The sequence below is a fragment of the Rhinoraja longicauda genome, chromosome 25 (assembly GCF_053455715.1).
Source record: "Rhinoraja longicauda isolate Sanriku21f chromosome 25, sRhiLon1.1, whole genome shotgun sequence".
NCBI lineage: Eukaryota > Metazoa > Chordata > Chondrichthyes > Rajiformes > Arhynchobatidae > Rhinoraja > Rhinoraja longicauda.
In genome coordinates, this window is record NC_135977.1 from 6,310,694 (window position 1) to 6,328,026 (window position 17,333).

The following is a 17,333-nucleotide window of genomic DNA, read 5'->3' on the forward strand; positions in this document are numbered from 1 at the left end:
CCATTGTAAATAATTATCCCCATGGCTGAGAAGATAATGATTTAAATTGTTATGCACTGGTTCTACCAAGAAACTATCGCTCACCAGGTGGCGTCGCACTATGGCAGCCTCGCCAACAGTCTGTCTCGTCCTTGTCTTTTTTAGTTTGTTGTTAATGTATGTTTCAGTGCATCGTTAGTTTTGTATTATGTGGGGGGTGAGGGAACTTTTTTAATCTCTTTCCTCGACGGAGATGTGACTTTTTCCGTGTCGTTTCTCCGTCCGCACTGCGGCCTAACATCGTGGAGCTGGCGGTCCCTTTGCTGGTGATCGACTTTTGGGAGCTCCAACCTCGGGAGCCTGCGGACTTAACATCGTGGAGCTTGCGATCCCTTTGTCGGGGATCGACTTCGGGAGCTCCAACCGCGGGTGGGAGTTTCGATCGCCCCGATCGTGGGAGTTTCGGCCACCCCGATCGTGGGAGCTTTGATCCTCGGCTGCGGGAGCCTCGAATGCCCCGACTGCGGATGGTTCTCGACCGCAGGAGAAAAGGAGGGAAGAAGATAATACATTATTGCCTTCCATCACAGTTTATGTTAATTTTTATGTCATTGTGTGTCTTGCTGCTTTTTTGGTACGAGTGTATGGTGATTCAAATTCCTTGTATGAAATTACATACTTGGCCAATAAATTCTTTGTATCTTGTTTCTATGAACTTGTTCAGATTTGTATACATTTTGATTTGATCCACCCTGAATCTCATTCTTCAGGCTATTATTTTTCATTGGAGTTCATCCATTATGACTTGGGACAGGATTGTTCCTGGTGACCTATGATGGAATCTTTTGCTTTTACACCCCATTGATCTTTCGAATACATTAGTAGATAACAGAACCTGCACAGAAGAACATGCAATGGCTAATTTACTCATACACCACCCTACCCTAACAATGCCACATGATTTATTTGGCCCCACCTTAAACTCCTTTAAAGTTACCCGAGAACACGAACTGTTGCAAGAAATATAATAATAAAGAGAAAAGTTCCAACAGCATCTAGCTTAAAAACAACTACATGAATAGTTCAGCAAAATGAAGTGCCAGTATGAAAACCAGTCATCAGACAGTCCCACCAGACTAAACAGGTTCTCAAAATCGACTTTGTCAATCCTTCCTGGAATTGGGTGAGATCATCACATATTTTTCCAAGTTCTAGGAAGTGCAGGCCAATGTTTTTTTAGGGCCTAAATACTCATTTTGGCATCGATCCTGTATACTTAGGCTACATTAGTTCCAGAGCAGGTGAAAGCCTTTGCTAATGAAGCTTTGAAAATCTGCATTCATTATTTCTACGAATGTCTCACCAAAGCCCTGCATAACTGTGGTGAGACCTCCTTACTTTAGTAGTATTTTTTTTGTTGTTATCTGTACATGCTAGAATACAAAAACAGGAAATGTTGGAATCATATGGGTCAGAGAATATCTGTGGAAACGGAAACAAAGTTAATGTTAACTCTGTCCTGCTGTGTTTCCAACATATTCTATTTATTCCCCATGTTCTGTGATCTTATCATTTGTCTTTCTAATCACCCGTTTCATTGCTTGTTAACTTCATGAACCAGAACATCAAGATCCCTCTTTACATCCACATTTATTTCTTACCTTTAAAAAGATATTTGTTTTACTAAAGTGAAAATTCCACATTTTTCATTATATCTAATACACTGCCACGCTTCCCTTAACCTATTCGTAGCCCATGGCAAAGCAGTTGCATCCTCCTCAACACTGTTTTCTAGCTTTGTATCATGAAACTTAGATGAAAATTCACTTATAGGTTTTCCTTGTTATTAATATAAATTGTGAATAGACGAGTGCCCAGGGTTGATTTGTGGGGAACAACAAGCAGCAGTTTGCCAGTTTGAAATTGGCCAGTTTATTCCTACTTTTGTCTGTCTTTGAACATAAAACATTTCAGCACAAGAGTAGGCCCTTCGGCGCACAATGTCCAGGCTAAACATGACCAAGTTAAACTCATCTTCTCTGCCTGCATGTGATCCATATCCCTCCATTCTCTGCATATCATGTAAGGAATGGATATGAAATTGTCCATCCATGCAGATTATATTACCCTCAACTTCATCAAAAGTCAGTATTTTCAATGTAGGCCAGAAAAGTGGAAAAAAACTAATGCATGCAACTTTTCAGAAAACAATTGACGTTGCATTAATCAATTTGACATTCTATATATATATATATATATTCAAAGTAACGAAACATTATTAGAATAACAGGCATTTTCCTCTGTCCGGTCACCAGGCATACAGGTATGCACCATGACAAGATGAAGTTTAAGAAAAAGAGCATTTGCAGAGTTACAGTTGAATATCACGTACCAGTTTACTACAAAATGTTTGGTTAGAACAGTATGCTTTTGTCTGTCAACCATCGTTTATCTGTACTCATCTGCATTAGTTTCCCGTTCTCTTCTCAATACGTTTAATAACAGTTCAAAATGCTGTAATATTGTTATTTATTCAACATTAGGCGATGAAGGAATAAGTGGGTAATATCTAACGTGCATCAGAAAGAATTTGAGGCAGGTCACTTTTATGCAAAAGCATAAAACGTTTCAGCAATAGCTGATGCAAACTGGGAAGACACATTTTTCCAAATATATCAAAGGAAATAGAACAGAAAAAGTGTGTTATAATGGACATGAGGTGATAACACTGTTTCTGCTATAATGACCCAATATCAAACATTGCATTGATACTTCAACTAAATTTGTACATGAAGAATGGACACTTGGATATACCAGGCGGCCAAGTTTCACACAAGTTTCACATTCTCCAGGGATCATCCAACATCACAGCAAAAATATATATTTAAAGGAATTCTATTCTCAAAACTCAATTCATAAGATAAAACCTCATGTCTTCTTACATACAAGCAACAGATTAACCTACACACACCTTTGGGACTGATGACAGGATTTCCAAGTTGTCTCCGTTTAGCATCGCTTAAAATGTCAATGACGAGATTGGCAAACTCGTGAGCATTAAACCGTGCCAGCTTCTGCCTCCCCTGCAATTAAAACAAGTCAAAACAAAAGAGATAAGAGACTCATTCTGTACACAAATTTTAGTGGCAAGCATTTTACGCATGACAGAACAATAATCAAATTAAATAAGTGAACTTCATGACCTGCAATATCAGCTTCAAATTTATTTTCTCTAGGTAACAGGTATAAAACAGAAAAGAACTAAACCTAAATTAAAGATAAAAGTGGCACAGTGCAGCAGCAGTAGAACTGTTGCCTCACAGCACCAGAGACCCAGGTTCAATCCTGTCTACGGGTACTGTCTATGTGGAGTTTGTTCATTCTCTCTGTGACCATATGGGGTTTCTCCGGGTGCTCTGGTTTCCTCCAACATTCAAAAGTCATGCAGGGTTGTAGGTTAATTGACTTCTGTAAATGCTCCCTAAAGTGTAGGGTGCGAAAGTGGGATAACATAGAACTAGTGGACAGTGATCGATGGTCGATGTGGACTCGGTGGGTCGAAGGGCCTGTTTCCATGCTGTATCTCTAAACAACTCTGAAAATCTAATAGAGATTTGTGTGGATTTATTCACGTGGCATTGAGTCTGCCCATTCTTAAACTGATGTAAACAACAATTTGAAAATGTGATAATTCATTTGACATGTCCCTCACTTTTAATAAGTTTACACATAAATAAGACTTACCTGATTTCTAGTTGAGGAATACTCTGGATTCACAGGAAGGAAGGGAATGACTGTTGTTTCTGTGACCAGTGTGCTGTGATTTTGAGTCGTTAGCCAAACTGTGTATAGAAAAATCATTTAACTTTATTCCAGTATCAGACTTTATTCCAGTACCATCAAAGCTCAAAGCAAACATTCTAGCCTACATTGATCAATGATTCATAGAAAGGACAAATAGTAACTTCAGGACTATGTAGTTTCTATTATTAAGAAATCATTTTCAAATTCATGCTTTCCTTTTTTATCCTCCTGCAGTATAACAGGAAGTTAAGTAAACTGTTAAAATTGATCACTGGATTCTACACAACAATTAGTATTTTCATCGCTATTGTGAAATCATTGCTTTTGGCCAATTTCACTAATTTAAAAAAACTATTTTGGGAAAGCAAGCAGATTAGTGAGAACAACATGTGCATATTAAAATGAAAACAAAAGGTCCATAGGGAATTCCAAACAGGTTATCTAAAGTATGTTCATTATTTCAGAAAAGCAACATTACAATATTAAGACAAAGTTTACAGCAGAAACCTCACCTGCATCGGTTTCTCTACGATCTACTTCATCATATACATCCATAGCTAGCTCCTCAAATAAATGATTACTTAACTAGAAAGAGAAAGAATTATTGTACTGCTGAGATAAATTAAAATGCAACTACACAAACTCTGAGAACCCATTTAAAAATAATACTTAATAAAATTGGAGAAGCAAGGAACTGCAGATGTTGGTTCACAAAGAAAAGATACAAAGGGCTAAATGACTCAGCGGGTCAGGCAGCATCCCTGGCAAACACGGATAGGGACATTTCGGGTCGGGACCCTTCTTCAGACTTCAGAAACATCACTTATCCATATTCGCCAGGGATGCTGCCCGACCCACTGAGTTACTCCAGCCCTTTGTGTCTTCAAATAAAATTGGGATAGTTTGAAAAATAGAGTATAAAAGGTAACTAAAAAAAAACAAAAAAACATGTAATAGATTTTTAAAAATTGCAGGTTTGACTCCAAGTTCCTGTTTCTGAAAATTAGCAGTCAAAAATAAATGCATCTATCTTGACTCTCAGCAAAATCCTCAATTCCTTCCTTCCACTTTCTTATGTACAGTACAAAGAAAAGGAAAGAGCTTGAATGCCTCCTGAACAGGATAGTAATACCCTGGAGGTTATCTGTCACCACTCACAAACGAGCTAACTGGTCTATATAAGAACAAGGTGGTTGTGAGAGCAAGGAGGGGAATCAGCTAGCAGAGATAGGATGGTGTGGAGAAGCGATGGGAAGGGTGGGGTTTGTCATGGAAGGATATGGGTAGGGTCACCAAGAGCTGAGGATGACACCAAAGTAGGTGGGTGGGAAGGTACATGCAAAACATGCCTACTTTTGGGGTGTTCTGCAGATGTAACATGAACAGCCATAGCCTTTTTTAACCTTGTCAAAGGCAACTCCTCCTTTCTTGCACCTCTGGTTGCCGATTTTAAGAACAATTCTTACTTGCTTTCAAACCTCAAAGAGCAATTATGTAATGATCTGGTGAATGGGGTTACTGCATCAAAATGATCAAGCCAAATAGTAAATCCAGCTGTAAAATGGTAATCGTATTGGTATATTGTCATATGTGTCAATATACAGTGAAAAGGTTAGAATGCTATCCAGAGAAACAAAACTGTACTCAAGTGCAATTATGCCTTTCACAATTACAACAGGTAGTGCAAAGAGAAAAATGCCACATGGTAGAATATAGTGTTACAGCTTAATAGTGTTGCAGTTACAGAGAAAGTGCAAATAAAAACAAGTGCAAGGTCCTCAATGAGGTAGCTTGGGAGAGCGGAACGACACGCTAGCTTAGGGAAGGACCATTCAGTAGTCTGATAACAGCAAGGAAGAAGCTGTTCCTGAATCTGGAGGTATGTGCTTTTAAGATTTTGTATATTCTGCCTGATGCGAGAGTGGAAGAGGAGGAATGACCAGGATGTGAAGGATGAAAAGGTAAGAGATGGAGCTTTTGATGAGCTGCAGAGGAAACCAATTGTCTTGGATTGTATGCAAAAGAGAACCCATTAAGACTAGGCCTTGGTTTCAAGCTCAGTGCAGTATGACGATCATTTTCTGCCACAAACCACATCAGTGTCAAAATCAAAGAAAACTTACCGATTGAAGTTTTTTCTTTGCTGCCTTTGCTAATTCTGACAAGTCCAAACTACTGAAGACAAATTATAAAGAATATCAGCGTTAATGAAGTAACATACACTATTTTTAGTTCTTCTGTTATATTGATTTCCAATTGGTATGGCCCCTATTCTGGGCTGCAGCATTGCTGAGAATGGGCTATGTGCTTATACTGTGTATTGTTACATTATTAGATAGCCTCATTTAAGTAAGAAACAACCCAACACATTTGAAGGAATGTATTGTGTTTACTGTAACAGTTCATCCCAGTAATTGAAGGTGCATCGTAGCAACAACATTGAACATATCATAATTTGAAGTGACTATTTAGTGCACTGCATGCATAATTGATTCTTAATTAAAAAACGTGGTCATGGTCAAGAAATTTCAGAATACTGGCAGATGTTGGACAGCGTGAAGCAAACAGAGCAAGTACCGAAACATCACATTATTAATATTGTTTTGATTCAAATCCCTCTCCTGAGAATTCGATTATCAGAGACACAATCTGGGATGAGAATTACAGACGTGTTTCTCTATTAAAGATCAGGTTCACAACACGCATGGATTTTAATACAAGTATCTTTTGTTGACTTTAAACTGATCAGCTATTAGACCCATTAATTATTTAGTTATGTATTACTTACAGGTGCCTTTATTCCAAAGGGATGCATTCAAGAAATAAGTGGATATTTATTGAGTTTATACAATAACATTACCAACATTTAAAATATGATAGAAGCATAAACTGCGTGAAATCAATTTATACACTGATTAATACTTTGATTTATTCCTGCATACAATGCACTCACATTTCATTCTAATGGAATGGAGAAACACTGATCTAGGAGGTCAATCTTTGACCATAGATAAACACAAAAAGCAGGAGCAACTCAGCGGGACAGGCAGCATCTCTGGAGAGAAGGAATGGGTGATGTTTCAGGTCCAGACCCTTCTTCAGACTAAGAGTCAGGGGAGGGCGAGACTAGAGATATGGTAGGGTAAGGTGTGAAAATTATAGATCAAAGCAGATGGCGGTAAGGACATGGTACATTGTTAGCTACGGGGAAGGTGACAACAAGGCATACAATTAGTAAAATATCATTGAAATTAATCAGAACAGTGAAACTCGTTGGAGAACTAGGGTGGGGGAGAGACGGTGAGAGAGGGAAAGCAAGGGTTACTTGAAGTTAGAGAAATCAATATTCATACTGCTGGGTTGTAAGCTGCCCAAGCAAAATATAATCGACCCGAAACATCATCCATTGCTTCTCTCCAGAGATGCTGCCTGTCCCATTGAGTTTTACTCCAGCGTTTTGTGTCTATCTTCGGGGTAAATCAGCATCTGCAGTTCCTTCCTACACAATCTTTGATCATACACCTCTACACAGCAATCTGATCCAGGTAAAATTCTGCTATTGCTCTGAAAGATTCAGCTGTCAGCTACCAGCCAGTGATAATCTGTTGGGCTGCATGCAATGGCAAACTCAAGATTGCCCATGGTGCATTCAGCAGCCACATAATCTCAAGATCAGTACTGATTAAGAAGCAAAATACAGCAAAAACAAAGAACTGCAGATGCTGGTTTATACCAAAGATAGACACAAAGTAATGGAATAACTCAGCAGGTCAGCCAGCATCTCTGGAGAAAGAGGATCAGTGACGTTTTGGGTCAGGACCTTTCTTCAGACTACTTCAAAATGCTGCAGATGCTTGAAGTCTACAATTATAAACTGAAAATTCTCAGCAATGTCTATGGAGAGAAACAGAACTAAATCTCTGACTAATGATCTTTCATTAGTACTGATCAGTTAGAAATGGTTCAAGTTTTACATCGCAGGGAACCCCACCTTACTGCAGATCTTTTGTTTTCTTCACTTCCAACCCTTTCTGCGCAATGTAAAAGTACATTCAAAAGACGTGCATCGGGCACACTTGAATCTATGCTTGAAAAATAGCCAATTGGTTCAGATGCGAGATGCTGAATGAAAAATCATTGGCGAAGACAATTGATAGAATGGAAAATAATGAAGCATTAATGTACTTCAGGGACAGAGATAGCAGTGTTTGCTTGGTCCTCTTGTTTGTATTTTTCTGTGATAAACCTGTGAGTAATTCCATTAAGGCATTGGATGTCACTGACAATCTGTGTCAGAGCACAAACAATTGTGAGTCAGCCAAACAGCCATTCAGCAGCAAAATGGAGACACATTAGGCAGACTCTGCAATTCATTAAAATCATGATATCTGATTTTGGCTTCAGCTCTACTTCTCTGTGTATTTCCCATACCTCTTGACTCCCTTACACAGAATAATTTCTATCTTGGCTCTGAATCCACTCAATGACTCATCTTTCACCTCTTTCTGGCGAGAGGATTTCAAATGTTGATGATCTTCTATGATAAGAAATGTCATCATTGCCAGCTTGAATGGGAGGCATGCCCAATAATTCCAAATTCCCCTTATGAAGGGAAAAAAGCTTTCAACATTTACTTTGTAAAGTCCCCTCGAAATCTTACATGTTTCAATTACATAGAACCCAAAGAACGTTTCGGTGAGGTTTCGGATAGAGACCCTTCTTCAGACTAGTCTGACCCGAAATGTCACCCATTCCTTCTCTCCAGGGATGTTGCCTGTCCCAGAGTTATTCCAGCATTTTATGTCTATTTTCAGTTTAAACCAGAATCTGCAGTTCCATCCTACACAAACAACTTTTCATGGATAAACAAAATAAAACAGAATTGGAGGACATGTCCTTTTAATAATGACACAAGGAACTGCAGATGCCAGTTTACAAAAAAAGTGTTGGAGTAACTCAGCAAGTCGGGCAGCATCGCTGGAGGGCAAGGATTGGTGATGTTTTGGGTTGGAATATTTATTCAGATGGATAGTTGGGAGGGAAGGTTGGGGTGGGCTGGAAAATATGTGGTGTTGGAGAAAGCCTGCGTAAGTGATAGGAGGTGGATACAGGTGAGGAGGATATTTGGTTGTCCCCTTTTTATCTCTGGCCATTGTCCACCCATCTGTCAAAAGAACATAAGATAAGGTGGAAGGAGAGCGAAATGTGAAGACAGAGGGAGAAACATAGGTGAAAGGGGATCAGGGGGTGGTGGATTATCCAGCGTGAACTGTGACTTATGCCTTTAAAGACACCTTTTCGGGGGATAGAAACTTGGAAAATAAGAGCACCATTAATCTCGTTGGGCCTGCTCCTCCACTTAACGAGATCATGGCTGATCATCCACTTCAATACTCCTCACCACCATATCCCTAATATCCCTCTGACATTAAGAAATATATCTTACTCCTTCATGAATATCCTCTATTGCTTGTGTGGCAGAGAATTCCACAGATTCACCACGCTCCGAGTGTAGGTTTCTCTCGATCGTGATTCTAAATGGCTTGCCTGTTTCCCTAGGCTGTGACCCCTGGATCCCAACACTCCAGAGACCCAGAGCATCCTCCCTGCAACTAGTCGATTTAGTGCTGTTGGAATTTTATAGGTTTCTATGATACATTTTCTATACACCGTTGATTATAAGCCTAACCAATCTGATTGCTCCATGAACCTCCGCTTTCCCATCCTGTTAAATAGTCCAGTAAATCTTCATTGATTTCTCTCCACAGCAACAATATCCTTCCTCGCAAGATGACCAAAACTGTGTATAAAATTCAAAATGGGGAAGATTCTTACACCGGGATACTCAAATTCTGTAATCCAAGATGCCTGCGATTTTCATGTGGAAGCTTCAATTGAATTCAATTTTCAATCCACAATTAATTATTTGTAGCACAGAACTTCCTTCAATATTTATAGATTGAGGTAATGTATTTGGCAGTTTTCTTTTCAGCTTTGCAACTAAATGCACAAACTCATTGATCCAGCAGATGGCAGCAACTGGTCTATTTCATTCTATTTTTTGTCAGAAGAATCCCAACTCCAAACGCCACCAATCCATTATCTCCAGAGATGCTATCTGACCCGCTGAGTTACTCCAGCATTCTGTGTCTAACTGGTCTATTTTATTCATTGAAATAATGGATCAATGTTGCATCCAAACAAAAGCCATTACTGCAATTAACTGTGGGCTGCACCTTTACGTTCAAAGGGAATATATGGCATGTCATTTAAAGTAAAAAGATATATTGAACAAATCTTCTTGTCCTATTACTGCCAATTATACCCTGCAATCACAAGAGGCCCCCACCTAACTGCAGATTTTACCCCTCCATAATTAGTCTAAAGAAGGGTTCCAACCCAGAATATTGCCTATCCATGTCCTCCACAGATGCTGCCTGACCCGCTGAGAGTAGTGCGCGGTGGACACGCACACACAATAACAGTCAGGCACCAATTCATACTTTGCCACGATAAAACACTCTGGCTCACCTCTCAGCCATCTGTGGAATTATGAAGTGCTGTCCATTTTTGTGATCTGGAATGCAACAAGATACTTGAATTGTGCTAAGTTTTAAATAAAAGCACAGTGGGCATGATGAAATTTTATACATGTGCAAAATTATGATAAACAAGAAGAAACCAAATCAGAAGCTGCCAATCGCACCAGCATGAATCAGCTAGCGCGTGCAAATGTAGCAACCTTAAATAGCTAAGAGTCCTCGTTGTGCACTGCTTCTATGCTATGATGTTTCCACGAGTGTGAGGGTCTAGGATCAGAGGCCATGGCCTCAGAATAAAAGCACCTATCTTTAGAAAGGAGATGAGGATTAATTTCTTTCGTCAGAGGGTGGGGAATCTGTGGAATACATTGCCACAGACGATTGTGGAGGCCAAGTCATTGGCTATTTTTAAGGCAGAGCTTGACAGATTCTTGATTAGTATGGGTGTCAAGGGTTATGGGAGAAGACAGGAGAATGGGGCTGAGAGGGAAGGATAGATCAACCATGATTGAATGGGGGAGTAGACTTGATGGGGCCGAATGGCCTAATTCTGCTCTGAGAACTTTCAAGTAGATTAGAAATGTTTATTTGGTTGAAAAGTCTTACCCCATGAAAAAGTTAGTGCAAATCGTATCAAAGTGTTTGCTGCAAACAGTCAGTTTAACACAGCCTATAAATGTACCTTATCCTTTCCCTTCTTGTTTCAAAACATTTCCAAACATTCCTCAACATGTCAATTTTCTTCCCCACCTTATCTTATTTATTTTCTTCTAATTTCTGCCCACTTGTCCCTAATGCGCACTTTGCTTTTATCACATCGAAAAGGGGTGGAATTATTTACTAGAATAATAAATTCTTTTTGTGGAGGATATGCTTGGCCTACATTTTGCAAACACTGCTGTATTATATAATTTGAAACAGTTGTTTGATGCACGAGAAACACAGGTGCAGGCTTGCATCCCACATTCCACAGTACATCAAATTGCATTCCGCAGAGGAGCCCTTGGGCAAAATATTGGTTAGAATTGCATTTTTCTATAAAGCAGTGAGAAAATCTATCAGGATTCTCCAAAGCACTTTTATACATACCTGTGTAAGAAGGAACTGCAGATGATGGTTTAAACCATTGACACAAAAAGCTGGAGTAACTCAGCGGGACAGGCAGCATCTCTGGAGAGAAGAAATGGGTGACGTTTCGGGTCGAGACCCAGGCCCATTCCTTCTCTCCAGAGATGCTGCCTGTCCCACTGAGTTACTCCAGCTTTTTGTGTTTAAACCTACCGGGTTTCCTTCCACAGAGAAAGAAGGCTAGTCTATCGGTGAGTTCGTACTGGATTTCTACCAAACGATCTGCTAGCTCATGGTGTCCTGCTTGCCTACAAAATAAAGACATAATTTTGTCAGTCACAGCACAAAGAGTACGATTTAAATTTGAATGATCATCTTTCAATCGCAAAAAGGTAGATATAGCAAGTATATGCTTCAAAATTTGCAGGATCAATGCGATTATATATTGTCATTATAAAAACAGTAATGTTACATACCACATTAACAGGTGCTACAACAGATAAATCACATTCTTGCATGAACTGAGAGTATTACTAACGAAACCTATTTCATCCAATAATTGTTAGTTGTTAAAAGTTACGAGGGGTTTTACGATGGTGGTCAAGGAGAAATGGTTTCCCCCAGGATTTAAATGATGACAGAAGATTAGGATTTATTTTTATGGACTGAGCAAATGAGCATGTTGTTGTCACTAAGCGGACAGGTCTTTGAAAACTCACACACATTGGTTAACATGGCCTCTCCTTTGCCATACATATTTATGTTATCTTGGAAATATAATAATAATAATTTGTCAAGAGATTCACATCAGGACTGGATACTTGAACTACATATCTTTGCTTTTCTTCTTGAACTCCACAGAATAAATGCCATCAAAAATATATTCGATTTGAATTCTTTAAAAGTTTATGACACAAAAGGCTACCATTTCAATGGTCAAGTGTTTAATTTTCATAGGTACAGGCAACAGAACACCAAAATTATTATTTGCTGCATCCTTACAGGTCATTTAACAAAGTAACACAGAAATATATATATATAATACAATAAATTAATAATCAGTAATTCTAGTCAACCATACTAGTGCAAAACCCACATCCTAAGTACAACCAAAACAAACTCCATTGAAGATCAAAGTTGCTGAGGTACTTTCATGATGCAGTCTTTCATGATGCAGTGTTCAAGAGCCTGATGGTTGCTGGCAAGAAACTGATCCTGAACTTGGTCACGGTTTTCAGGCTCTGGTGCTTTTTTCCTAATGGAAGTGGTGAGATAAGAGAGTGGACAGGGTTGATGTTGATCTTTGATGTCACTGCCTGCCTTTATGAGGCAGCGCTTTCTATAGATCCCTTTGATGGTGGGAAGGATAAGGAGTTTAGCGGTGGTGTTGTTGAATGCCGAGCTGTAGTTGTCAGCTTGATGTCATGAAGTCTTCAGATAACACTCAATGTGAGCCAGAAATATTTTTCAGTAAACAATCCAGCTCAAAAATATTTAAATATAAACTATTAAATTCTAAAATAACTTCAACCAAGTTTATCCTTCAGATCATTTGTATTTCAACTCAAAAGCTTGAGAGATCTGACTTAGAAACAAATAAATCTGGTATTTGAATTAGAAATCATTCAAAAGTTCATAAAAATGATTATTAACCCAATATTTTTTTAAAATGGTAATGGATCCAATGTTGTACAAGATGGCCATCAATTTTTCATAACAATGCATCTCGGAAAACAATTCATTTGACAGTGAGGTTGGGTAACGTTTTCTCTGCCAAAAAGAGAGGGAATTCATAGGGTTTCCTCAGTTAGCTAACCTTGCATTGTCGCTTGGAGTCTTGCCATTAGCATCAGGGGCACCGGGATCAGCACCGTATACTGCGAGCAGCTCTGCCTGTAGACTCTGTCCTCCTTTGCTTGCTACATGAAGAGGTGTGTTTCCTTTCTCCTAAAACGCAACGGGATTTTTTTTAAAGCGTTGAAGCAGTTTCAGTTACATATTAAGTAACCATTTACGTTGAACAAACGATATAGTTCCCTATAAAAAGAATTTCTATACAATACAGAGGGTGATGTTGGCAAAGCTGCTTTTATTGCATATCATTAGTAAGCACAAGATTACGGTCAATGGAATAGCTTCTCGGCCCAATTCAATGGATATGAAGAATGAGCCACTCCATTCAAAATGGGTGGAGGGAATACTTTCTCCCTTCAGAGATATGAGGGAAGGAGTGGTCTTTTAAGTGTAGGTTTGGCATTTTGCAATTCAATTCCTCATACCATATCACAATTTCGGATGTTACTTTAATTCAATAATGCGACTTGAATGCACAAGCGCTCGACTGCTACAATTGTACTGTAACAGTTATATCTCCAAAATATCTAGCAATTTAAGAATTTTTAAAAAACTTTTTGAAAATAAATTATTCCCTCCCTTTTCCCTTCCTAAATCAACAGCTAATCCTCACCCCTTTGATCATTCTAAATTGAAAATACCACATACACCATGAGACCACAGGCTTTAAAAATAGGTATTGCTGACGAATGCAATATTTTAAAAAATATGCATTTGAGATCACAAGACAACAGTTTTAAGAAAAATCTGTCATTCAATATTTTGCATGGCTGTTTGTTTTGTTTTTCCCAGTAGGAAGGATGCCATTTGGCAAACTTTCCAAGTTTGCGGATCACACGAAGATTGGCAAAGTTGTTGATTGGGAGGAAGGCAGCTTTGAGCTGCAGAGAGATATCGGGTTTTGGCGAAATGGGCTGAAAAATGGCAGATAAAGTTTAATGCAGAATAAATTGAGGCATGCATTTTGTGAGCAGTAATGAGGATAGTGCATACACCATGGATAGTAGGGTCCAAGGGAGTACTAAGGGACAGGAGGATCTTGGAGTACAAGTCCTTACATCCTTGAAGATGGCAACAAAGGTATACAACATAGGTAGGAAAGCATCTGGGATAATGTTCTTCATAAGTCGGGGATGTAAATGCAGAAGTTGGGAGATTATGCTTCAACTTGGTCAGACGACAACTGGAGTATCACCTGCAGTTCTGGTCATCAAGGTTTAAGAGGGATGTGACTGTGAATGAGAGGGTGCAGAGGAAAGTCACTAGAATGTTGCCTGGGATAGAGCAGGCCAGTTATGAGATGATGCTAGATCTTTTCTCCCTGAGGAGCAGAGGTTAAGGGGGAGACATGATTGAGGTATATATATTTCTGAGTATGGATAGGGTAGACTGCAGGAATTTTCCCACAGCTGAGTTTGATAGAAATGTTTAGGGGGGAAGAGATTCTGTGGAGAGATTCAGTGGAGAACTGAGAGATTCAGTGGAGAACTGAGGGGACGCAGAGAGTGGTTGAAGCTAGGTTGTTGACATCATTTAACTGTCTAGATGAACACATGGATCACTTAGGCATAGTGGGCTATGGAGCACGAGCTGGGCAATGGTTCTAGTGTGAAAGGGTGCCCACTGGTCAGTGTGGACAAGTTGGGCCTAATGGCCCATTTCCATGCTGTGCTACTTTATGATTTCAATATCAAATGCTGAGTAATCCAAATCGTATACAAAAACCATTAATGGTATAATAAAATCAGACAATGATGGACATACTCGCTCGGCAAGTCTGACCGCATCTGTGGGAAGAGAAATAGAATTAACATTTCAGGCCTAAGACCCAATAATGGTAACTGAACACTTACAGGGTGAAAGAAATTTGCTTGGGCTCCTAATGAGAGGAGTCGTAAGCAGGTCTCCAAATTCCCTGTCCGCACACTTGAGTGTAATTGCTGAAATAAAAAGAAAATATCAGAAAGTCACTCATGTAACACTAGTAGTGGTATGTTAACTGTGTAATTTATAAACACATAAAAAGCAAGCCTCAAGATAAGTATATTATATATAGCTGATCTTTGGATTGGTTATTTATGTCATTTAATCCCTGAAATCAAATGGGCAACGCCAGTCTGCATTATGATGAGCTGCTTTTTCAATGTAGTCACAAGATATTTTGAATTACATTACATACCTGTATTACAGAAGACCATCTGATATTCACCTCCTTATCATATCATATATATACAGCCGGAAACAGGCCTTTTCGGCCCACCAAGTCCGTGCCGCCCAGCGATCCCCGTACATTAACACTATCCTACACCCACTAGGGACAATTTTTTAAAAACATTTTACCCAGCCAATTAACCTACATACCTGTAAGTCTTCCCAATAGTGGAAGCTCATTAATCCACTGTTGGAAGTAATACCAAGAGATCAGGATTTCCGATGGCCAAATTAAAATCTGCAAGTGAGACTGCTCGATTACCTGCTGTAATTAATTGCTCTTTTATTATAACAAATCTATTAATAAAGTAGAAAAAACAAATCAATTTTCTCCTGTCCATTTGACAGACATTAAGAACACTTTTGCTGCTGCATTTCCTCAGCAATGTGCACGAAACAAATATATATAACAAGACGCATTTTGAAAATGATTTACTATATTTTAATTTTGTCAACTTAGACCACATATGGAGCTTTTGGCTCTACACTAGTCCAACAAATTTAGTGCACTAAGCATTTATTTCCTTTTCATCCTCCATCCAATTAAAAGGATGTTTTAATAATCTTCTACATTATATCTGACTACACACCAAAAGTATTTCATTGGCACCAAAGCATTTGCAAAGTGATGAATTGTGAAGGGCAATGCATACTTAGAAGATCTTTCTTCCATCCTTTTCGTCGACAATATATCAATTAGATCTTTTTCTCACTTGCAAATAACATCCTTTTGGAATTAATGTATTAGACAAATAACCTTCACTAAATGGAAAGTGTGCAAGCCTGTGCTTGCGCACAAATATCAAGTTAAGAAATCAGCTCAGCTGCAATCTCTTGTGCAATATTTAAGTCAGGACATGAAAAGAAACATTTTTAGAAGTTTTCTTCGCATCAACATTTACATGGGAATGACAAGGTAGAAACATTTTTTGTAAAGCTCCAAAATACCTTCCCAAAGATGAATTGAAGAACTTTGGCCATCAGACTGGAGTAAATGAACAGAAAAAAAGGGAATTGCCAAAGAAAAAGGCACAGCACAGGAGCTCAATAACCTCTGTTGCTCTCTTTTATGCTATTGACCTTGAAGACCCCAAAGCCCAAGCCTGATGCAAGTGAGGAAAGTGTGCAGCATGCCACATGATTCAATTTTAATCCAAATCGAATGCAAGAAGAGTCACCATATTACATTTTCATATTTTTTCAGCCTTGTTATTCAAAAAACCTAGATTTGGGGGATTCAGTTCCTAAATGTCTCACTTCCCCCCCCCCCCCCCAGTCCCAATTGTTGAGAACTGGAAGATTCTATGCCATGTGGTAAAAACATTAATTTCTAATAAACTCTGATAGCAAAACTAAGTATTTAATTTATGCATCTCTATCAGGAAATAAACTAACAATTTCCCTTTCACGCAATTAATGAATGATGAGCTTCATTAAAAAAATTCCTTGCACAAGAGGGACTCTATTCTCACATAACATTTGTCTACTGGTTTGTCAGGACAGGTCTATATATTGATTCATTTGCTGATATAATAAATTCCCAACCCTATTAATCCACTAAACATCAAACCAAGAAAGCACATTTTGAAGCATAATAATTTAGTTCAGGAATACAGCATGGAAACAGGCACTATGACCTACCAAGTCCACGCCAACCACCCGTTCACCATAGCTTGATGTTATCCCACTTTCGCACCTACTATACACGCGAGGGACAATTTACAATTACAAACCCACATGTCTTTGGGATGTGGGAGGAAACTGGAGCACCCAGAGGAAAGTTACACGGTCATGGGGGAAGGTAGAAACTCCACACAGACAGCAACCTGGGTCTCTGGTGCTGTGAAGCAGCAGCTCTACCAGCTCCCCATTATA

The 17,333-nt window shown here is 39.0% G+C and overlaps 1 protein-coding gene across 12 annotated transcripts in view; it reads right to left on the minus strand.

Moving 5' to 3' along the window:
* The window catches only part of git2a (G protein-coupled receptor kinase interacting ArfGAP 2a), a 69,978-nt gene that overhangs the window by 30,909 nt on the left and 21,736 nt on the right, over positions 1 to 17,333 (minus strand). For 10 of the 12 annotated variants that reach the window (XM_078421782.1, XM_078421781.1, XM_078421780.1 and 7 more), the window contains exons 5-12: positions 15,101 to 15,187; positions 13,210 to 13,340; positions 11,607 to 11,701; positions 10,315 to 10,360; positions 5,907 to 5,958; positions 4,296 to 4,368; positions 3,724 to 3,821; positions 2,951 to 3,062 (exon numbers count right to left, since the gene is read on the minus strand). In XM_078421782.1, the coding sequence (XP_078277908.1) occupies positions 2,951 to 3,062; positions 3,724 to 3,821; positions 4,296 to 4,368; positions 5,907 to 5,958; positions 10,315 to 10,360; positions 11,607 to 11,701; positions 13,210 to 13,340; positions 15,101 to 15,187 (694 nt within the window). The remainder of the gene's footprint in view (positions 1 to 2,950; positions 3,063 to 3,723; positions 3,822 to 4,295; positions 4,369 to 5,906; positions 5,959 to 10,314; positions 10,361 to 11,606; positions 11,702 to 13,209; positions 13,341 to 15,100; positions 15,188 to 17,333) is intronic. The other 2 variants (XM_078421786.1, XM_078421776.1) reach the window with 1 other exon arrangement.